This window comes from Exophiala mesophila (assembly GCF_000836275.1).
Source record: "Exophiala mesophila strain CBS 40295 unplaced genomic scaffold supercont1.1, whole genome shotgun sequence".
NCBI lineage: Eukaryota > Fungi > Ascomycota > Eurotiomycetes > Chaetothyriales > Herpotrichiellaceae > Exophiala > Exophiala mesophila.
In genome coordinates, this window is record NW_015622504.1 from 5,596,135 (window position 1) to 5,618,466 (window position 22,332).

The following is a 22,332-nucleotide window of genomic DNA, read 5'->3' on the forward strand; positions in this document are numbered from 1 at the left end:
GCAAGCGTTGAGAAGTAGTGGTATGGATCCTGACAAGCCGAGAGAAGCATAGATGAGAACGCCCTGCGCAAGTTAGTCATCGTCTGATGGCGTGAAACGATTCAAAGACCTACATAGTTGGTAAGCACAAAAATTCCGAGGAATTGATCTCCCCACATGAGGATACAGGCCATCAACGCTCTCCTTCTGTTAGCCTTTGTGCGAAAAAGCTCAAATCTAGACCGGGAGAGGCTAGCATCCATTTCATATTGCTTCTCCATGAGCCAGAACTCCTGTCGAGCAACAATGTCCTCGGTGTCGGCAGGAGTTTTGTGCAGTCTCTTGACCACATCCAACGCTTCTTGTCGGCGGCCTTGTGAAAGAAGCCATCGAGGGCTAAAAGGGATTATCTTGCTACCAGCAAGAAGAATGAGAGGGAAGACGACTTGGAACGCAAGAGGAAATCTCCATGAGAATTGAGCAGCGGGGTTAGTAGCTGACATGAAGAAGCAGGCGTATCCCATCCAGCCAGCGAGGGTATAACCAAAGGCATACATAATGCCAGTGACGCATACCATTGCACCTCTGGTCTCTGTATCAAGCACGTTAGCAGATGAGATTGGCTTCAAATTCGGGATAGGGTCAAGGAGGGCTGGTTACCTGGAGTGGAAACCTCAGCTTGATAAATCGGCACTACGCAAGCAAGGATGCCCGCTCCCAGTCCAGCAACAAATCGGCCGACGAGGAACATGGCCATGTCGTACGCTCCGGCGCAGAGACCTCCTCCCAAGATCAGAATGACGCACCCAATCTGCATTGTGCGTTTTCGACCATAATGGTCCGAAGACCAGGCTTGAGAGATGCAACCAACAATGGCACCCGCTGAATTGACCCCGTTCAATGCGCCAATGATGTTTGTGGTAGACGCGTAACCAGGTTCCCCTTGGACAGCCAGGCCGAAATAGCTATAAAAGTTCGGCTGCCCTACGGTGGACCCAATGATGGCCAGGCCATATGCCGTGGAAATGGTTCCCAAGGCGACAAATATGACCACCCAGAGGTTATAAGGGTTGACAATAATCTTATGCAGCATTATGAAAGCGATTTGGTGTCGAATTGTTATACCAATTCCATAGAGGAAGCATAGGCATCTATTCAGAGCAGTTACGAAAGCTTATCTTATATAAGAATACGAACAATTCCCTGGCAAATGCTTGTTGAGAAGTCGGGAGCTTCTGGGGCGAGGAGATAGATGACCTCCAATTTTCTAGACTCCCGAGGATAATAGACGGCTGCAAACACTTCCTCGGTACAATTCATGTCGATCGTGCCCATAGTGAGGTATGATCGCTTGAGGTGGAGGTGTGCAGAGTGGATGTACGAATGGAACTCGGATAGATTTCATCCTAAATGTGATTTTGAGGGGAATGTATACGTTTTGATGAGGGGAAGTGACAAGTTTTGGGAGAACATGACGTCGTTGTGGTTGTCCTAAGGACCTTTGGGTTCACAAATATAATGTACAAGTCTAATTCACGGAGATCTCACCCGCAAAAAATGACCGAACCTAGGGAGAAGGCGACGAGGCCTTCTCCATCACGAGTTTCGAGCAGGGCATTGATAGCCAATGAATCTACTGATGACCAAGGAACGGCGTATAAATCTCGGTTCTAGTTTTCATTCACGGTTTCTGTGCGACCACCACCCAATACTTGCACTGCTCCAAGATCTCCTCTTGCCCAGCAGCAATCTGTAGCATCCTCGTCGAGAAGAGCTTCCTAGCTCTTTGCCTCACACCATCTTTTCCAAAGTCACTATACAAGGGCTTTGTTACTGCGTCATCAAAGATCATCTCAGCCTCGTAGACGTTAAATTTGGTCGTTGCGTAGACCGAAGTCTCCCAGAGTTGCAGCACCGTCAAGCCGGCATCCACCATAAGGTCTGCGAGATCTTGCATATTGGACCATCTGCTTCCCTCCCAGGGAATCTGTATGCCGGTCTCACTGGCAATACTAGCAAAGATGTTCATGACGAGATTTGCATCTCGAGTTTGAACATCTGTAATAATTTTTCCAAGGGGCTTGAGTAACTTCGCCCACTCTCTGACCGCGGCGAGGGGATCAGAAAGAAGAATCAAGGCAGATGCGCAGGTAATGAGATCGAAATGTACGTCTTTTGTACTCTCGTCAAGTTTCAGCTCCGGTGGATTTTCAATGTCGCCATTGATCCATCTCACATCAACCCCTTGTTCCTCAGCCTTGGCTTTGGCAACATCCAGCATGCCCTGGGAGACATCGACTCCAACCACCAGACCTGAAGGACCAACGATCTTCTTGGCCTCAATCGCAACCAGTCCTGTCCCAGTGGCAAGATCCAACAGATTCTGACCAGGCGTCAGACTGGCCCATTGGATGTAGTCACGCGTCTGATCAAGATGGACTTGATTACTGTCGTACTGTTCGCTTCTTGCGTCGTAGACGCGGCGTACAGCAGCAACGCGAGGAGACGTTGCTTGAGACATACCAAAATCCTACTACAAGTGTGGTGATAACGTTCTAATGCACATTTTCGCGCTTTTATTCAAGGGTCGGAATGGGCGGAAGTTGGGAGTGGAGGTGCGGGGTTTATCTTCGATCGAGAGACGTCATATAGAAGAGGTAGGTAGCTACTAGAGTATCTGGCACTACCTGCGTCTGGGTCGGAGAATAGAGGGATGACTGTTGTTTGAAGCAAGCAGGCTACCCCTTTGCATTCAATTACAAGTAACCATAATTGACACTGGCGCTAAAGCCCATGAGATGATAACGCTCTCGTTTTTCTGGTTTGATGGTTGTGTTTTACCTGTCAGTCTTAGGTAAAAAGCAGAAACACCCTTCAACGACATCACCCATCTATCTCTTGTCCTGTGTGACCAGTCCAGTTGGAGTTCTTAGTAAATGTATCTAAAGCCGAACGCTCTTCGATCTCTCTGGACGCCATCCTCAACGTAGCCCTCTCGTTCGGCCTTCTCCAACTTCTTGTTCTCCCATTTGTGGACGAAACGCAGGGTCAGAGCCAGCAATGCCACCGTGATGCACACGCCCGCATTTCCAGCGCTTCCGGGCATGTACTGAGGCTCATCCGAGGCTGGATACATGTAAGTTCCATAGATAGAAGCACAATTTCCAACAGCATTGCATATGGCAATGGCCGAGGATCGCTTGACCATTGGACGGATGAAACTGTTGGCCACCCAGGCGACGATGATCTGGTAAGCTGACACGGCCCCAAGTGGCATCTAGATGGTTGGAAGTCAGCGGGTCTTTTCTTCGTCGTGACAAGAATTCTATCGCATCTTACCAGGAACATGCCAAAAAACCGTGCTCCTATATTCAGTGTACTTCCCACAATCGCATTACCAACGGCTGAGACAGTCAAGAGGCACATGATGTGGATGCTTCTGTCTCCCGTACGATCCGCAGTCCATGTGACAAAGATGGCAGCAATCCATGTCGCAGTCCAAACGGGAACCTAGCAACAGGGAATTAGTCAACCTTCTCGCTTTTGGAGGGGGGACAGGGCCTTCTTTTTTCTCACCGTAAGCAACAACGTCTGGACATGAGGATAACCCAATGTGCCAACAATGGACGGGAACAAATATTGAAATGTCATAGACAAGATCGACAGATGCTGCATGAGGAGGAAGATATACATACGGTAGTCCTTCAGACAGAGCAGCAGTCCGTGCCAAAGGGAGGTGGAGGTATTGTCATCTTCCTCCTCCGCATCCAACTTAAGTCGCCATCGGGCAAATGCCTGTTCCTCTTCATTCAACCATTTGGTAGTTGCAGGAAAATTGGGTATAACAAAAATGCAAGCAAATGCAAAGAAGATGGTGATGCTGCCGTTGATGATGAACAACCTAAAAGGGGGGAAAGGAAAACCCCATCGTCAGACCATTTTCAAATGACAAGAATCTGGGGTTTGGGAACTGGGATCTCGGCAAACTTACCATCTCCAGCCTGCAATCCCCATGGCGCCTTCCATGTTTCCCAAAACGCCGGCTGCGATCAATCCTCCAAACATGTTGGCCAAAGCAACGCCACCATAGAACCAAGCGATTCTCTTGGTCAATTCCTGTCGAGTGTACCAACTCGACATGAGGAAAATGGCGCCAGGAAAGAATGGAGCCTATCAGCTTTGTCAGACCGACGCATCTCACACATATCAAAACAGACAAAACACACCTCAGTGACACCTAGCATGATTCTCACGGCAATCAAGCCAGCCAGATTCTGGACTGCTGCAGTCGAAGCACACACCGCGCCCCATACCATCATTGTAATGCCAAGGTACAGTGAAGGACGGATCCGTGTGATCAGCAAGTTGGACGGCAGCTGCATCGTGAGATATCCCACAAACAGGATGGAGATGGCCAGGTTGAAGTCCGTCCCGTCCATGTTGAGATCGGCCTCCAGAGTCCCTAGCCGCGCCTGGCCCAACGCCGCTCGGTCGATAAAGTTGTTGAGGTACATGATGATCAGTAACGGAACCAGTCGAAGGTCGACTTTGCGCATCAATTTCTTCTCAAACGCAGCCCGCCATTCCTGATCTTTGGATGCAAAGACGGTATAGTAATGGTTTTCCGTCTCTGTTTCTCCAACAATCTTGTCCTCCTTGTGGATAGGCTCGCTGACAGGAGAGCCTGACTCATCACGCTTGATGTCTGCCATGATGGCGCCTTTCTGCGACCAATCGCAGACTGTGTAGGAAGTGGGAGCTGAAGAACACAAAGTTGACACCCTCGTACCCCAGAAACTGTTTTGGATAAAAGAGAACTCCAAGGTCACACGTGGTGGAATGCAGCGTCATATATAGTCGATTGGCTCTCGCGTTGAGCAGATCACTAACCAGCTGCGTAAACCCTCATGGTCTCAACATGGGACCTCCACGAAACAACGGCTCCCCGCCTACAACCGGCATGTCGGTGTCTTCGCCGTCTGGGGGTGCCAATGCTCCCAAGACATGTAACATACAACTGGGGAGAAACGATCGACCTCCTTGGCATAGCCATGGGACGCCCCGAACCAATCAATGCACCCCAACCAACCTCTTGACCCAGTGCCAAGGTGATTCGAACGCCTTCGAAGGACTTAGCGGCACAATCATTTCCTCTGTTGAGAATGCGGGTTCAATTTACTATCCTCTACGTCACATCTGCGATCCTGTTGATATGTGGCAATACAAGATTCTCCCTCAATTATGATTTCCGCCTCCAATTCATATGTTGCGTCACACACCTACACCTTCTCTTTTTCGGGCTTGGTCAAGTCCTGGAGCTCCCATCCTCTCACGGCGGCAGCAACGAAGCATCGACAGATAACCAGTGGATCCTGTTTTACGTCGTGCACATTGGCTCCCCCTGCTGTATCTCAACCATGAAGCCTTGAAGCCGGGGGAGAGACCCACCGGCACATCTCATTTAGAGACTACAGTTGTGGAAACCCGTTGAGGGAAGACCCACGGCGCTTCGTGTGAGGATGGTCGGGAGCAACGTTCGGTGCGTTGCTGTGCCGAAGTTTTGACGGCAGATTAACGAGTGGATCTGTGTTCCACTCGGGAGGCGAACTATTCGTGCACGCGGTGACTTGTTTGAGTCCAAAGTTTGGTTCCGGAGGGTGAGAGTTGCGAGTGGATCAAAAGTACCAGGTAGGAAAGTACTATTGGGACATACCCAAGCACCGACGTCAACTAGCATGCCGTGCGTGCCTCAGTCTCCTACTCCGTACATATGCATCCTCGCATATTCGGGTCAAAGACAATCACTCTATTCCTCTTCAACATCTGCCGCGGCTCGCCAGCAACTCGACCGAAGCGACGAAGAGGAGAAACTTGGCAAATACCCCAAACCCCCTCTTCCCCGCGCGGGATCTTGGCATGACTCCGTTCCGCCCAGCCTTGGTACTCTTGGTGCTCTTGGTCCCGGCTTGGTTGATATTTGGCTACCACGGCCACGCAACGGCACACCGCTCGCTACCTACCTAGCCACCTCGTATGCTTCTCGAGGCAGAGTACAGTCTTCACGGTGGTGACTGGCCGGGGTGGAAAAGGTCAGACAGAGTTCAACATCGGTGTTTCGGCATCACAAGGTCGGATTTTCGTTTCTGGAGCGTTTCACTCACAAAGCTCGTCGCTGACTGATGAGTCTGAGCCGCCGCCGATATCCAACCAGGGTAAGATTCTACTCTTCGTAAGTTGGCATTCTTGACAATATGGGCCAAGCGACTATCTCTTGACTCTTTTCCTGCCAGCAGCACCCCCACCCCCACCTCCGCCTCCATCGCCCTTCCTCTTCCTGCCCTCCTTTCTCCAGTATTCATCCCGTTCTCGCTTCTCTCGATCCGCTCGTTTCTCCTCGTTCTCTTGAACCTTTTTCCGATAGACATCCCTCCTCTCTTCCTGCTTCTTGGCCCTCTTCTCTGCCTTTTCATTGCGCAGCGTCTGCAGCTTCACCATCAAGTCTCGAGCTTTCTTCTCCTCTCCTCCGAGCACGACCGCGCGCTTCTGAAGGTAGGTCGGTGCTTTGCGCGCCTTGTGCTGAACAATCTGGCTCTTGAATGGGAGGTCTGCCGCGAGAGCGCGGGGAACCCTTAGGGGGTTGAAGTGGCGGGTGGGACGTTCAATCTTGGTATAGGCCGAGTCCTTATTGAGGGGGGTGGAGATGCCCATTGCTGCACGCACGGCTCCAGTAAGGCGCATTGCCTGCCAATTGTCGGCTCCATCGCCAGTCTTCTCATCTGTAGTACTAGGCGATGCATCCAGTAGATTGGTGACGGGGTTGTAAAACCGATGAGGCTTTACCGGAAACCATGCGCGGAGGAAGACAATATCTGACATGAGAATTTTGTCTTCGAAGGTGGCACGGAAGTGCCCCTCAGGCTTGCTCAGCGCACGTTTAATCTGACCTCGAATCCCAGATACAGTCCGTACACTGGCGCCTTCGAACTTTGCGATCTCAACCGACGAATTGAACATATCTCGGATGAATGCCGTATTCCTGAAGATCTTGTACGGATATCCAGTCAGCTTCAGCTTTTTCACAATCTCAGTGGTCTCATCGACATTCAAGACAACGCCGGTGGCGGCAATGCGGAAGCCTGGATTGGCATTGGAGAATGATTGAACGCAGCAGAAGCCCGTATTCGGCGCCACAAGCGGTCCATAGAATGTCCCAAAGCAGTGCATGTGCTCAGGGGTGTATTTCAACATTCGGTTACGCGTCCGTGAGTCGGAGATGGAATACAGCGGAAGTGTCTGAAACCGTCGCCATCCGAGTGAAAATATCAGAGGATCGTTCGTCTTGAGGATCTTCTTGTGCCATCGGTGCCTTTTGATCCTAATCTGTACGAAGCCGAATCTGTCCTCAGTGGGCGCAAGTCCCCCAACAATGACAGGCATCCTGGGATTGAAGGACCGCGCAAACTCATACGGTACCTTGTCGAGGACAATTCGCGCATATGTTCCAGCCTTGAATCCCTCTGCCCGTGCACGTGACGTTGGGTCGAGGCTGTCAAACTCTGCACGATTGATGTCAAGTTGCTTTTGAAGCATGGCTTTCTGCGCATCATACCAGTCATCCTCGCCGAAGTCCTCTTCGGTCGATTTGACATCCTTCTGGGCGTTGCCGAATCCCTCACGATCTTCTTCTTCGAAGCGGAGACGAAGCTCCTCTTTTCGTTTTGCTTTCTGCGCTCTCTCTTCTTCGAGCGATGTTTCTTCTTTCGGGGCCGGCTCAGCATCATTACCAGCCTCGAGATCTTCGAAATCCCCATCTCCCTCATCTGAATCGTCGTCTCCGATTTCGTCGTTGGAATCCACATCGCTGTCGGCATTTGCACCCGTGCCGAGAGCATGACGGGAGAATTTGGACATGAGTGACTCAATATTCCCCTCGTCCTCCCATTTCTCGGCCAAGGCCTTGAAGTCGTATCTAGGTAATAGTCGATCTTCGATCTCAGCCTCCTGTTCCGTCTTTGCTCTCTTGAAAAAGGCATCGTCGTCCTCTGGAATTGGGTCGTTTGGTTTATCAATATTGTCGCCGCTCCACGTAGCCAAGACATCCGAAGGATGTACCTTGGGGTTATAAATTAAACGAGACAGATCAATAGCTCGATATGCGATTTTGGACGTGTGTGATCTCCTAGCCGTTTCGGCCAGATCTGTCTTCCATCGAAGAGCCCCTTCCTCTTCGGCGTCGATGTCATCATCGGATTGTTCGTCAGGGAAATCTTCCGAGACAGAGGAATCGTCACTCATCCCGGGGTCGGAAGAGACAGATCCCATATCTGAATCACTCTCTGCAAAAGCCACATCTGCTTCGTTGCCTTGTTCGAGATCATCGTCAACGACGAAGCCAGGTCTGCCAGAATGTGGAAAGTAATCATGAGTTTCGTCACCTTCGATTTCGGAGTCATCATTAACGTCTTCGTCGTCACCACTGACAAATCCTTCATCATCGTCTTGGTCAGGCTGCTCGGTGGTATCATCATTCTGGTTGAATGACCGAACGCCTCTTCTCTCTGTACGGCCCATATCGTTTTCTTGGATTTGCTTCCCTCCCTGAAAGAGTCTGACACCGCCGGTATTCTCGCCTAGAAGTCTGCGCTCACTTTGTAGATTGATCATGAGCTGTTCACCGAGGCCACGGTCGGTGCCGCTGTCGACTTCTCTGTCGAATGTGTTTGTCTTGACATCGATGTAGACGGCGTCCTTGTCGACCAAAACGCCGCCTACATCCGACATGGGAGCAAAGAGAATCTTTTGTTTCTCGCCCAGCTTCCTTCTCTTGGATTTACCCGTCGCCTTGGCAATGGCTTGATCCATGAATGGAGTAGGGCAGGGGTCGGGCAAAGCCTCAATTTCCTTGACTGTCAGATCGCCGACACCGGGAACGTGGACTCTAGCACCGTCTGCGGGGAAATTTGTCCCTCGAAGATAGCCATAGAGGGTGACTTGCCGGTCACACTTGTCATTTTGTTCAATCTCGGTGGGAGGAGTTACATCCAAGAATCTATCAGCAAGACAGTATGGATGACTGTTGCGCCAAACCAACGGTCTTGGATTTTTCATCACGGACAAAAACCTAGACAAATTGTGGATCTCGCGATCAGGATAGCGTCCGTTAATTACCCCAGACAGATAGAAGAGTTTTGCGCCGTGGTACAATTCGCTCCAGAATCTGTGTTTTAATCTTTTCTTTGTCGCACGCAATGTGGACTGCTTTTTGAACAAGTCAAGGTGGGTGAGAATTCCGAAGACATTGCCGGGCATGCCTGACGTGCTGAGGGCATTGAGAAATTCCATGGTTTCCATTTCAAACCCGTAGTTGCCATCGATCATGAGGAGGACTATGTCGGCGATTTTGGCCACGTCTATCATGGCCGCGAGAGAGTCGGAGGGGCATTCGAGGAAGGTGAGGCGTCGTCGCTTCGAGGTCACGACGGTCAGAGGGCCGACAGGGTGGGAGAGGGTTTGTTTGGCATAGCGCTTGATGAGGCTTTTGATGAGGGTCGTTTTTCCGACCCCAGGAGGACCGACGACTGTGACGACGATAGGAGGGGCTTCTTCTGGGAGCCGATCAACTTGTGGTACATGCAGTCGCTTTTCTTTGATGTCGCTGGATCGCACTGCCTGTTTGGCTAACCGTCCAGGGTTGGCGACTGCAAAGGCCTTGACATTCTTTTCGCCCTTCCGCGGGGTTTTCTTCTCCTTTGAGGCTCGATGGGGTCGATTGGATTGAGTCTCCATGGTTCTAGGGCGATGAGACTCTCCCGCAGCCTGCTACAGAGATGTTTGTAGACGGCGACGTTGCGCAGTCTGAGAATTTGCCGCAGACGAAAAGTTTTGGGACTTTTGGCGGCAGGTGCGGAGAAGTCTGTTCTAGGAAGGAGTTAAATTTATTTAGGTATGCTCAGGGTAGGAACGACCCAACGGACAGGGGTCCACTTTTTATATGGCTTCTCCGCACGACTTTCTCATCTTACAAAAGTCGATAGTCCATCATCTTCACTTTACAACGCAGCTTCATTTGATCGAGACATGACTTGCATTGAGCAAGTGATCTACAAAGTAGTACCTAGTAACATCACGAGCAAATTACTTTTTCTCATGCCCCAATCTCACATCCTACCCAGCTCGCCATCGCACGGCACACTAACAGTCCACATCATTCATACATCTTCTGTGAGCCCAACGCTGTCCAACATCTATCGCTTCGCGGCCTTTTTCTTGGTCGGGACGACTTTGAATGCCGCGTTGTTGCTGTTGTCCTCCTTAGCAACTGGTCCCTTTTTGGCCACCTCGCTCCAGCCACCCCCTCCACTGCTGCTCTCGCTGCCACCGACCTGAGGGCCACTTGCCGCAGGTTCAATAATACCTTTATCTGCCAACTTGCGACGACGTACAAACTCTTCTGCGAATCTGCGTCCATCAAGTGTTTGTGAGCTCGCATAAACTGAATCAGAAATGATCTCCACCTCGGGAGGTAGCATCAGCAGATCTTGGACGAAACTATCGACTGTTTTGCGCGTTAGTATGGCCCCTTGAATGTCAAATAGTCACCATGGACTCACCGTTGATATTGCTGTTCAATCCTTTCCCAAGTGATGCTTTGATCCACTTGCTGAACTCCTCACCAGCCTTGTTTTGATTCGTCCCAGTGGTGCTGCGACTAATCGGATTGGCTGGTCGAGGTTTGGCCACTGTCGCAGCAGATCCGCTGGCTGTCCGAGGAGCGGGCTGTGGTGTTGCTACCACAGCAGGCGGCGCTTTGGTCTTTCCCCCAGATCCTACAGTCATCCACGCACTGTTTGGTGCCAGTGGCACAGCAGGAATAGCCTTGCTCGCCAACTCCGCGTATCGCTTGCCCGCTGGTCCACTGCCCGGTCCACTGCCTGTTTGTCCGCCTGGAGAGGCATGAGAGCTAGCTGCGGCGGCGGCGGCAGCTGCTCGTTGTTTGCGCGACTCTTCCTCTTTCTGGATTTGAGCGAGGGTCTTTTTCGAATTGCTTGTTGCCGGTTTTGCTGACGCTTGCTTAGCCCACACAGACGTGTTTGAGGCAGCCACTGGCGAAGACGAACTACCCCAGGTCGAACTCGAGGGTAGGCCTGGAGCTGCCGCTGGGGCCTGAGCCTGCAACAATCGCTCCTGCTCCGCTTGAGCGCGCCTGGCAGCCGCCATAAGCTCTTCCTGTTCAGCTGCACGCTTAGCCTCGGCTTCTTGAATTTCTTTCAGCGACGGGCCTTTGGGATGTTCGACGGTGCGCTCAGCCCATGGAGCGACCGACACCGACGGCGTTTCAATTGGGGTCTGAGTTGCCGATCTGGATTCAGCAGCCAAGGCATCGGCGACATGAAGTCGATTGCGCTGAGCCGCTGGCGCAGGCAAGGGGGATATGGAGACTGGCGGTGGTTCAACATATGTATCTTTCTTGGCCCAGGCACTTTCCTCCGCTGCAGCTTGTTGACTGGCGGCTGCAATTTGAATCTGCTCAGCCAAACTAAGACTCTCATTTTCCAGCTTGGACGTGGTGATGCCATCTGCGCTGGCTCCCTTCTGGGGGATCGATGCAGAACTTGGATCGTCGTTCCGACGTTGTGCTCCGATAGGCCGAGGTGCTTGCTGTTGGGAATCAGGGCCGAGACGACCAGCCTGGGTATCTCCCTCGCGTTGAAGGGTGCGGAATTCCTCCAGTCGATCGTTGCGACCCTGCGGGCCTAAAAAAGTGTCCTCGTGGTCTCGCATCTCGGATTGTTGGTGCTGCTGTTGCAGAAGCCGGGCTCGGTCTTGGAGCATGGAAGAAACGTGTTGGGATGGCCCAGAATCAGTAGGAGCCTGTCCAGAAACTCCACTTGGGAAGGAGGCCGGCCCAGTGCGTTGGTTGAAACTCAACCGATCCATCATGCCGTGGATCTCGTTGTCCCGTCCATAATTCAGGCCCATCCCCAGACCAGTCTGGCCAAGTGGGGGAGCCTGTTGCTGTGGAGGTTGAATTGGAGCCGGCATTGGAGATTGCTGGTAGGCCGCGGGAGAGGTCATACTTCCAAAACTGGGCTGACTCTGTAGAGAGTGAGCGCTTGGCTGGTGTTGTAGAGAATGGAGACCATTCTGATATTGCAAGTGTTTCATTGCAATCTGCTGTTGGGCCAAGTGCTCCTTCTGTCGTGCCATCAGAAATTGTTCTTCTTGCTTCCTACGCTCGAGAGCATTCTGTTGTTCTGCGGTCAGAGTGGTACCAAAACTGGGAAAGCTGCTTGCAAAAGGCGGCTGTGTCGCGCCTCCTCCTGGGGCTGACCCAGACTGGGCTGCACTGGAGTTGGCGGGATTGGCCCAGTGATTGCCTTGACCCCCTGATGGAGGGCCGTGGGGGACACCGATCTGGGGTACCAGGAATGGTTCTCGTGAGTTTCCTATGCGTCTGACGAGCTGGGCAAGGGGCTCATAGTCGGCATCCTCAAGCTTCTTGACCTGGAGCTCCGCCGTGAAGAAGCCAGCTTTAAACCAGTCGTGCATCTCCAAGCCTGACCAGGGACCTTGAGTGTTGCCTTGGGGGTCACGATAGATCCAGCGCATCCGATCCGGCATCACCATCTGTCGTTGCTGGGCTGCGGGCATCTGGTTGGACGAATTGCTGCCACTCGACTGACTGAGCCCGTGACCAGCTTGGAAGTTGTCCCCGCCCGACGAAGCTCGCTGATTTGCAGCTTGTGGCGTAGGCAAAGACGGCTGCGGAGCACCAAAATGATTCTGCTGCCCTTGCGATGACACCGGGTCGTCGGCGTTTCTCAATGGGGGAGAGTCGTCAAAGCGATTTGAACCTCCAGTAAAACCTTCTGGTCGACGGCCTGCCGGGTCAAACGGGTCCCTCTGGGCGTGCTGTTGTGCACTATCCGGGCGACTGTCCAAAGGACCTTGGTGTAACTCGTTCCGGCTGTCTCCCCTCATTTGTTCTTGCATAGCCGGAGGGAACATGGCACCCAGCCGGCTAGCACGTCCTTGAGATCCAAAACCCCCAGCGCCAAAGAACCCGCCTCCCAGACCGCCGCCAGGAGATTGTAGATCGCCGAGTGGACTGAAGATTGGATCTCCAAATGCCGATCCTATGGTGCGGTCCAGCGCAGGTTTGCCTGCTCCAGGGTTGGCACCAGACCACATGGGGCCACCGAGGGAGCCGAATCCGATATTCCCGAACCCGCCAGCGCCACGAATACTTCCAAGGCCTCGATCATCTGGCCCGGGAAAGACATTTCGTCGGCTTGCACCAATGGGCTGGGATCCTGGGGCCTGCGAGTTTGGTTCACTCGAGTCCTGCTCGTCATCATCCGGCTGAGCATGTGGACTTTGGTAGGGGTTCGTGTTGGTGGGGCTCATCGGATCATGAGGATTGAAGCGTCCGTATGGAGTTTGCTGGTAATGGTCATCATGCCCCAGATCTCGTGCGCCAACATTTGGCGGAGGTCCGTGGGAGGCAAAACCAAGATTGTCATTGACAGAATTTGGCTGGCCGTCTTGAGAACCTCCCAGGACAGCACTGCCAGTTCGATCAGACACCTCCTCGTACGGATTGGTCTCACTTCGACCGGGCCTCGTCCCAAAGCCTATGGCTCGTTGGCCGAGTTGAGAAGCACGCGAATCTTCTTCGGGCAATTTCTCCAATGCGCCGAAAGAGGACTTGTCTTTAAGTCCTTGATGGATGTCCTCGGAGCTGGGCTTGCTGAGGAGGTCTTTGAAACGACTACCACCTCTCGCGCTCCCAAATCCTGGTCTCTTGTCGGCAGACTCGTTGGGGGTTGGCGCGGATCCGATGGCGAAGCTGCCAAAGCTTCCCATGGAACCGAAACCGCCGGTCTGTGTAGCAGCTGACCAGGGAGAAGCGGAAGGAGCATTTAAACCTGCGCTCAATGGACCGGTGCCGGCCCTGCGGATGCCAGGGAAATGTGATTGTGCTTCAGGGTTTTCTTGTGAATCGAGCTCTTCCTTGGACGTCGGCGTAGATTCTTCATCTTTGTAATCGGTTCTGCGTCGTAACAGAGCAGGAGGTGGCGTTGCGGTGTTGGAGTCTCCCCGGAAAAAGGTTTTGTTTTCTGCTGGTGACAAAGGTCCACCACCCGCATACGAATCACTGGGTTCGCGACGTCTGGTTCCTGGCCTCGAAGTGGATGCAGTATTGTTGTAGTTGGACAGAGAAGCCTTGCGACCAATGACTCCCACTCCTCCACCTTCTCGAGTTGTGGCTTGTTGGGGCTTGGCAGGTGGGTTGACAGAAGTCGAGAAAAGCTGGAATCACGGTTAGCCAGTGGAAGCCGAAAAGAAGCATCAAAAACAATGTCACACACCTGTTTCTCCTCTTCAGTGAGCTCAATTAGACCAAAGGGACCAGTGTCGCTTTTGCTATTCCAACAGACCTCTGGGCCAGGCTCCTTGCCATCTAGACGCCCATTCGCGTTCACAGACCAGGGACCGACGAAAAGACTGTCCAGGTTCTGATCCAGAGTGGAAGAGGCTCGCATGGATTCATAGATGCTCAGGAGCTGGTCCTTGTTGTACCGTGTTTCGCCAGTAGGCAAGGGGCGGGATGAGTACGAGGATCGGCTGGTGAGGTGAGGAGGAAGATAGACACTGTCGCCATTGTTGGCAGGGACTGAGGAATTGGCATCGCGTGCTTGTGTCTGCGACTGGGGGTGGGAGGGGGTGGCGGCTTGAGACGGTCTGCGGAAGGTGTGTGTTGTGCCGTTAACCTTTCTTGACCTGTCGTCTATGTCAGCAGGGCTTCGTCCAGTACGACGAAACAGAATGCAAGGTATATTAGGCAGGATGAGTATTGGAAAGAGGAAACGGTGTGTCTAAAGCAAAGGGCATGTACGGCATGATGGATGAAAGGCATACCAGTCACTGGTGGAGGTGTTGTCTCTTTTGTTTGCGGGGTTTTCACCGTTGGTGCTTGCTGCAGCAGAGGCAAAGGTTGAAGGCAAAGGCGTAGGCATTTTGATACAAGGATGTGACAGAAGCACGTCGACGACTGGGGACTGGGAAAATTGTTGCCGGTCGTTGAATTCGAGGATTCTGGGACAGGCGGGCGGTGGATGAAAAGTGCAAAATCAGTGGGCGATGAGAATGACCAAGGCGAAAGAAGTTGCGGTCACTGATCAGGAAGGCGTTCTCGGAGACAGTGAAGTGATGTAGAATACACGGTTGAGAATAGTTGGCGTCGACGTCGTGGTCCAAAGAAGAGAGGAGAGAAAAAGGGAAATATGAGGGCTTCGTCTGTGCAAAGTAACAGTTAACGTCAAGGTCGATGTGCAGGCCACGCTGGTAGGCTGATACAAGTAAGCCTGTAGGATTTTAGTGCTGGGAGAGAACTTGGCTGCCCACGCTATTTTGGAGCGCTTGGTTAAGAAGGCACACAAGACTGTGGGTGCAGTTCTCGCCCCTTGGGTGACAGACACGACAGCCTAGACAAGACTGGACTACAAGCGCCAGTGGCACCTAAACACACCACCACACCACACACACGCCCTGCCTTTGACCGTGATTGACTGACCGAGACCCGTGCTGTAAATTCCACTCTCAGCATACTCCGTAGTTACCTACCTAGGTACATAGTAGCCCATGATTTGTGCGGAGAAAGATCCGAGGGCAATAACTGTACGAATACTCGTGCTTGGACACTGTTTAACCAACCACTTGACGAGCCATGACCACTCGGAGAAAATTCAGGTGTGCACTAACATGTTTTAGAGAGTACCTAACTAATTGTTGTCAAGACTCCACAGCTTCTGGTCTGGTTTCCTAATCGGCGTCACCTGGGCAGTCCTGTCGGACAAATGTTGGTAAGGACTGTAATAATAACGCGAGGAGGTACCTGAGTTAATAAGTAGTCCTCTGACTTCGAGCTGAGGGGTCCTCGGGCCTCAGCTGGGTCAGTTTAGGCTTCACTCTATCACCTTATTCACCCCCCCTCTCCAATGCCCTCCAGCATCACCCCTCTGGAATGAGGCATGTTTTTCTTCTACATATACTGAAGTCTTTAATATTACTCTCAAAAAAGGGCAGAATTCATCAACAACGAACTTTATGGTGGTGACTAGTCAAAGACCTGCTAGAAAACGTCTGGATGGAGGCTTCTGGTAAACAAACGCAGCCAAATGTCGTGCACCTAGGTGCCAGGTACCTAGGTAAGGTAGGTATTCATCATATCTCTGGCTCAGCTAGCACCCATTCAGCAGTCCACAGGCTACTTGGACATGCACCCAAGATTCGACATGTTTGACACTGGTGACTTGAAGTAAAAGTGATTCTGATGACCTCCATCCCTCCCTTGCCCCTGCATCGCCACTAAATGCTCGCTTAACTGCCAAATCTCGATTCTGGTAAATGATGGGCATTGCAGCCTGCAGGTACCGCAGGACCAAAAAAAATGTTGCGCCATCGTCCATGAAAGATAAGGGTAGGTTAGTACTTTGCAAGCCCACGATCCAATTCCTACAATTTCTGCAAGGTCCCATGGGCAATGTTTCGTGTCACCCAAGTGCCAGAACAGAGATACTATCACGACCAAGTGTGGGCGAGACTCTATCATCCTCACATAGCACTCTCACCCAACCCACATCCAAACCACGTGGCAACCATCAACGCAGCCGGAGTCTTCCACTGTTGCGCAGCAGCACCCCAGCCCCCACAGCTGCAATGCTCGCAGCAGTCCATGCCATTGTGCCGTAGCTGATTATAGACTCCTCCACCACCCGACCGATTTTGGTGGTACGTCCGTTAGAGAACTTCTCTGCTCCTGTGCCGGAAACGTTAAAGTCGGACCAATCGACCTTTTCCAAAATCTAGATGCAAACTTAGTATTCCATGCCATGGTTGTGCGTTGGATCTTGTCTCTCACCTTTTGATAGTTAATCACCGTGCGGCTCCAGTTGTTGGTGATCTTGCCGCTATCCTTGATCTTGTACCATGAATTGCAGTTGGGGTCGGCAAAACTACTCTTCTCGAGCTCGGATTGGATCTGGTCGTTGAACTCCTTGACCCGTTGAGGGTTGGGGGTGATGACAAGGCTGCCTGACTTGGACCTTGCTTCAACCACCTCCTTGATCAAGGCGTTGATATACTTGCTTTGGGCCTCAATCATCAGGATGATGCTGTTGTGGCCTAGATTCGTATTGGGCCCATAGAGCATGCCGAAATTGGGTAAACTCTCCACGGTCACGCCATAGAGAGCCTGTCCACCATCCTTCCATACGCTAGCGAGCGTTCTCCCGGCACTACCTGTGATGTCGATTGGGTACATAAACTCGACGGTCCGGAAGCCTGTCGCCAAAATGATCAAGTCATACTCTTCTTCATGACCGTCCGTCACAATCCCTTTTTCCGTGATCCGGTCGATCTTGCCCGTCTCGAGCTTGACATTGTCGCGTGCGAAGACGGGGAAATAATCGTCTGAGATGATGACTCGCTTGCAGCCCACGGCGTAGTTGGGCTGCAGCTTGGCCCAAAGATCTGGCCGATCCTTGAGTTGGGTATGCATGTGGTCTTTGCTCTGTGCCTCGATGAAATGAGCCGTGGCTGAATCATGGTTGAAAACGGCATCGTAGAAACTCTCTCGGAAGTCCATCATGTCAGCCCTCTTCCGATGCCGAACGTAGGGGAGATATCGGTAAACGCTTCGCTTCCACGAGGGGATCTCGGCGTCCAGACGAGGGATAACCCAATTGGGTGTCCGTTGGTGAATGGTGAGATGGTCCACCTCTTTGACAATCTCGGGGATGATCTGAGCTGCGGTGGCGCCATTTCCAATGATGGCAACCTTCTTCCCCTTGAGAGAATAGCTCCAATCCCACCGGGCGCTGTGCATCAGCTTGCCTGTGAACTGGTCTAACCCATCAATGTCGGGGTATCGAGGAACGTTGAGCTGGCCAACGGCAGAGACGAGAAAATCCGAAGTAATGGTGTAGTTTTGGCCGAACTCGGCATCTTTTGCCCCCTGCACCGTGACACTTGTCTTCCACTTCTTGCTTGCATCATCCCATTTGGCCGAGTCGACGGCTGTGTTGAAGCGAACATAGCGATACAGCTCGTACTTCTGAGCAACGCCCATCAGATATCGAAGGATCTCTTCCTGACCAGGGTATTCTCGCGTCCAGTCGGGGTTCTGCTCAAATGAATAGCTATAGAGATGCGACCACACTTGCCCACGGTCAGTTTGAGAGATCAATCAAGGCTCACGTGGACACACTCACCGTCACAGCAACATCCCGGATATTTGTTATCTCGCCAGGTGCCACCAACCCCACCGCTCTTCTCGAGGATGACAAAGTTGTGAATGTTGTTGCTGATGAGGTCAATGGCAGTACACATGCCCGAGATGCCTCCTCCAATGATAACCACCGAGGCCTCGGTGTGATCCTTGTTGCCCACTGGGACTTGCGGCCATGGTTTGTTGCCTCCCATTCTCAATGCTACCACGAGAAGGAATTCGACAAGAGCAGAGCCTACGAGCAGGAGGAGCAGGAGCAGCAACAACAGGATAGAATGTTCTGGGAGGGGATATGCAAGCTTCTAAAGTGTCTGGGCTGCTGTCTGCTGTCGTTGTGGCCGAGTCATGGTGGGTTGGTAAGTCCCTGTTCTCAGACAATCACCATCCTGTTTGTGACGCGCTCTGCGAAGGCCGAGGTACTGAAGAATTCAGACCCTGGTGCTTGATGTTCCTGGCTTGGTGACATGATGGGTCCATAAGCCATCCCCAAGTCTCAAAGTGGATTCAAACCGCCATCCCCAAGGCACTTTGACCAATGGCCGTTGGTGTTGGATGTGGGCTGCGGGGTGAGTCGAGTCGCTTCTGGCGTGATGTTTCGGCCAAATACTGCTATGGCAATAGCCGAGCGTCCCTTGGTCAGGCTTCGACACAGTATTTTCTGACTCGACGATTATGACTGCGAATATCGACGATTCTTTACAGCCAAAGTGCATTACACACCTCTTGGTAAATAGTTTCGTAACAACGTAACACCTGTTGACTGTACCAACGCTTTGTTTACTAGTCCGATACAGGCTTGAGACGAGCTTCCGGGGTAAGGTTTGCGCCAATAATATCTTCCTTTGTTGCAATAATGGCCCACGTACTGGATTTTTATTATTGTACGGAGTATTCCTTGAGGTCCTGACACGTGCCAGGGATGCCGACCTTGGATCTATCTTGCTTGCACCAACGACTGGTGTTGCTATATCTGACGCCGGGCCCAGGCAGTGCCGCAGTGGCGGGGAATGAACTCCGTAATGCCCGGCTCAGATCTACCGCCCCCTGGACGTATTTATTCCCTCTCCGACGCCATTGCTTGTCCTGCTGACTGATGAACGCGTATTTAATAATGACGTCGGTCTGCACACACTATGTCGTACAAGTCAGGACGGCAATATGCGAGCTGGTCCAGTGGAAACTTTGGCTCGAAATGTTCTGGCGCTGCCCGGCGAAGCTGTGGTTTATGTTCTGTGGCGGGCTCATAGGGGAGTGTCGAGGTAGACCTAGAGTACCGTATCCGATACAATGCATGGTATCCAACCTATCACGACATATCACTTCAGATAGTAGATGACGACAAAACAAAGGAGGAAGAACGCGATGGCGCCTCCCCAAAAGATCCATTTGTCTTGTTTGGCTCGCCTCTCCACCATGCGGATGGTGTCACCACTGACTCCTAGGGTGTTGGCAACGCTGTAGAGCCTTTTCTGAGTGCCTTTGAGAATCTCCCGTTGTTGGGCTAGGTCGCCCAACACGGCTCGCCCACGATCAAGAAATTCATCGATTTGGGAGTTGGCAGCGCCGAAAAAATTCTGTTCGCGTAGAGCATGGTCTTCTCGAGTGTATTCGTCGGGGCCCGCCCCAAATGACAAGCCGTCCTGTGTGCCCCGATGCGCTGGCGCGAAGGCGCTTTGACTGGAGGCGTGAGCGTATGGATTTTCTGGGGTAGCAGTATGGTGAGGTCGTCTTCCAAGCAATTCACTACGGTTGTTGGACTGCACTGCTCCTTCCCTCTCCTTCTTGAGTTGGTCAAACTGCGCGCGGTACGAGGATAAATCTGCGCGAAAATTCTTTAGCCTCTCGAGGGCCTTTTCCTTCTTCTCTTCGTTGAGTTCGTTCCGCGACAGGTTTTGGTAGTCCTCGAGGATGCGGGAGAAACTCTGGAGGCTGGTAGATATCTGGCCTTGAAGAGCCGGAGATGCGGTTGCAGGTGCTTGGGCAAATGTTTCGAGATCTCGACGGACAGCAGTTGACTGCTTCAATGCAGAATTGAATAGCACATTCTAAGATGAACACCAAGTCAGCCTAGCGATGATGCTTGTTAGAGGAGATGGCCAAATTACCATGCTGCCAATGATCTCACCAGAACGAGGCCAAGTCTCGTTCCAGACAATGAATCTCCCTAAGGGGGCTTAAAGAGGCGTAGGGTCACAAGGTGGTTTTGATCGACATGTTGGTGGGCACGAGTTGGAATCGAATCTGAGTGTATTGTAGTCTGGATGTCAGGGATGCAAAAGTACAAAGATGCAATGTGTCCTTGGGTGCCACAATGCACTACCAGTGCCTTTGCTCTCAAGTGTCTGGCCTGTTCGTTGAGGAGGCGTCGGAGCGCGAAGAAGGCGTCGACATCCAAGGGCGAATCAGAATCGTTCCGTCCCTAATGGAGGTCAATTAGGTAAGTTAGTTGCGATCTTAGGTGAGTTCCAGGGGCCGAGGGGGCCCCTCGGTCACTAACCATCCAGTCGCAGCGCCTGAACCTTTGGCCCCTCGGCCCCTCCCCTAGCGTGGTATCATTCTCACTGTTTGCGCTGTTACTGTACTACAATGCTTTCAACAACACTTGCTTTGACAGGAAACGAATTTACCACAACTCTTCCTTTTCTCTAAATAGTAGCTCTGCGGTTCAGTAGATACTCAATCCCAGAGCCAATTCGATTGGGTGCGATGGTTCGGTTGTCCTTGAGGGGGTGGGATTCAAGAACGACAGGCAAAGGCAAACGCTGAGTGTTTGAAGCTCGCTCTTCAACGCCCTTCAACGCTCGCTCTTCAACGGCAGTCACGACCCATTCGCTCTTGACCAAACTTGCAATTACAATGCCATTTTCAACAGTTTGTCACCCACTGCCTTTGGAGCCAGCTCATGCCCTTGTCATTCCGTGATAGTGTGTGAAAAATTTGTCCCTTCCACTCATGCCTCTTTCCCATATCCTATCTGTGCTCATGCCCAAGTTAGCCAACGTCCAGTCCAATATTGTTGTCGCCAGTAAGAACCCCGACACTGGCCAAGTTGCTCGCGTTGGCCTCATTGGTCCACTGACTTCACATAGGAAAATCACAGCTTAGCCAAGATGGCCATTAAAATACCATCCGTAACGCCACCATGGCTTCTAAAGACTTGGTTCAAGATCAAGGACAGCCGTCGTCGATGGATTCCTGCCATTCTTTGCAATCCCACCTTGGTCCTTCACACCATCAACCTGGTCTTGAGTCTTCTTCACCCGCATGTCATCCTTCAACCAGGCTTTGCCACCTGGGTCCAACCGCACCTGGACGTTCATACAAATGATGACTCGTGCAAAATCTTTGTCATCTTCATGGTTGCGCTGCAGATGACCATCTTCGTTCCAATTACGCGGCCTCGCCAACGTTCAGACGATTCCTGCAATTCATTATCCATCGTCCAGTAAGACCAGGCAAGAGAGGGCTCGAGAATGAACCAGCAGGGGGTCAGTGGAGGCTATCATGAGATGTATTTCAATCCAAGAAAAAGGCACCACACAAGGATCCGCACACGGATGCAAGGGACGAAAGTGACGAAAGTGACGAGCCGCCAGCGGGGCGAATGGATATCATATTCATGAGACAAGTACATACGGGTCAAGAAAATCTTTGCGCCTGTAACCACCAGCTCGCAAGCCGTCGCATCAATTTGAGCAGAGAGTTTCAAAGTCAAAAGTCACAAACTGGCAAGGCGGCCAGGATAGAGGAATTAGCCGTCAACCCTCGGAACCCTCGGTCCGTGACCCAGTTGTGACCTATTTAGGAGGGTACTTGTTCTCGAGCAGCCACCTAGAGCGTTCGGTTAGTCATGGTCCAGACCAGACAAGTTGCAAGCCTGTAAATGAACTCACTTGCTGCCAAAGTAATCAGCCACACCAAAAGCACCGACTACGCCAGCGACGGAGCCAGCCAACTTCCAGTCCAGCTTGCCCTCACTGTGTTTTTGATATGCGCCATAACCAATGGCGACGCTGGCAATGCCCCAGATCAAAGCATTGCCAATGACAACAGGGTTGTCT

At 52.0% G+C, this 22,332-nt stretch overlaps 5 protein-coding genes across 5 annotated transcripts; all 5 read right to left on the reverse strand.

Moving 5' to 3' along the window:
• Positions 1-2,676: 2,676 nt before the first annotated feature.
• Positions 2,677-4,691, reverse strand: PV10_01785 (uncharacterized protein; the record flags this gene model as incomplete). The annotated part of the gene is made up of 5 exons (XM_016366024.1): positions 2,677-3,256; positions 3,319-3,489; positions 3,556-3,880; positions 3,971-4,149; positions 4,206-4,691. 5 exons carry the CDS (start codon positions 4,689-4,691, stop codon positions 2,909-2,911), a joined length of 1,509 nt encoding a protein of 502 aa, XP_016229673.1. The 3' UTR covers positions 2,677-2,908.
• Positions 4,692-5,147: 456 nt separating this feature from the next.
• On the reverse strand, positions 5,148-9,864 carry PV10_01786 (uncharacterized protein). Its single transcript, XM_016366025.1, has one exon. The coding sequence runs from the start codon at positions 9,763-9,765 to the stop codon at positions 6,244-6,246; it is 3,522 nt and encodes a 1,173-aa protein (XP_016229674.1). The 5' UTR covers positions 9,766-9,864; the 3' UTR covers positions 5,148-6,243.
• Positions 9,865-10,020: 156 nt separating this feature from the next.
• PV10_01787 (uncharacterized protein) lies at positions 10,021-15,313 on the reverse strand. Its single transcript, XM_016366026.1, has 4 exons — positions 14,902-15,313; positions 14,352-14,763; positions 10,590-14,292; positions 10,021-10,534 (listed from the first exon to the last, which is right to left on the reverse strand). The coding sequence occupies exons 1-4, from the start codon at positions 14,997-14,999 to the stop codon at positions 10,224-10,226; spliced, it is 4,524 nt and encodes a 1,507-aa protein (XP_016229675.1). The 5' UTR covers positions 15,000-15,313; the 3' UTR covers positions 10,021-10,223.
• Positions 15,314-16,282: 969 nt separating this feature from the next.
• PV10_01788 (uncharacterized protein) lies at positions 16,283-18,902 on the reverse strand. The gene is made up of 3 exons (XM_016366027.1): positions 18,255-18,902; positions 16,904-18,201; positions 16,283-16,847 (listed from the first exon to the last, which is right to left on the reverse strand). The coding sequence occupies exons 1-3, from the start codon at positions 18,463-18,465 to the stop codon at positions 16,644-16,646; spliced, it is 1,713 nt and encodes a 570-aa protein (XP_016229676.1). The 5' UTR covers positions 18,466-18,902; the 3' UTR covers positions 16,283-16,643.
• A 215-nt stretch (positions 18,903-19,117) lies between these two features.
• Positions 19,118-20,667, reverse strand: PV10_01789 (uncharacterized protein). Its single transcript, XM_016366028.1, has 2 exons — positions 20,377-20,667; positions 19,118-20,316 (listed from the first exon to the last, which is right to left on the reverse strand). Exons 1-2 carry the CDS (start codon positions 20,377-20,379, stop codon positions 19,588-19,590), a joined length of 732 nt encoding a protein of 243 aa, XP_016229677.1. The 5' UTR covers positions 20,380-20,667; the 3' UTR covers positions 19,118-19,587.
• Between the last annotated feature and the right edge of the window lie 1,665 nt (positions 20,668-22,332).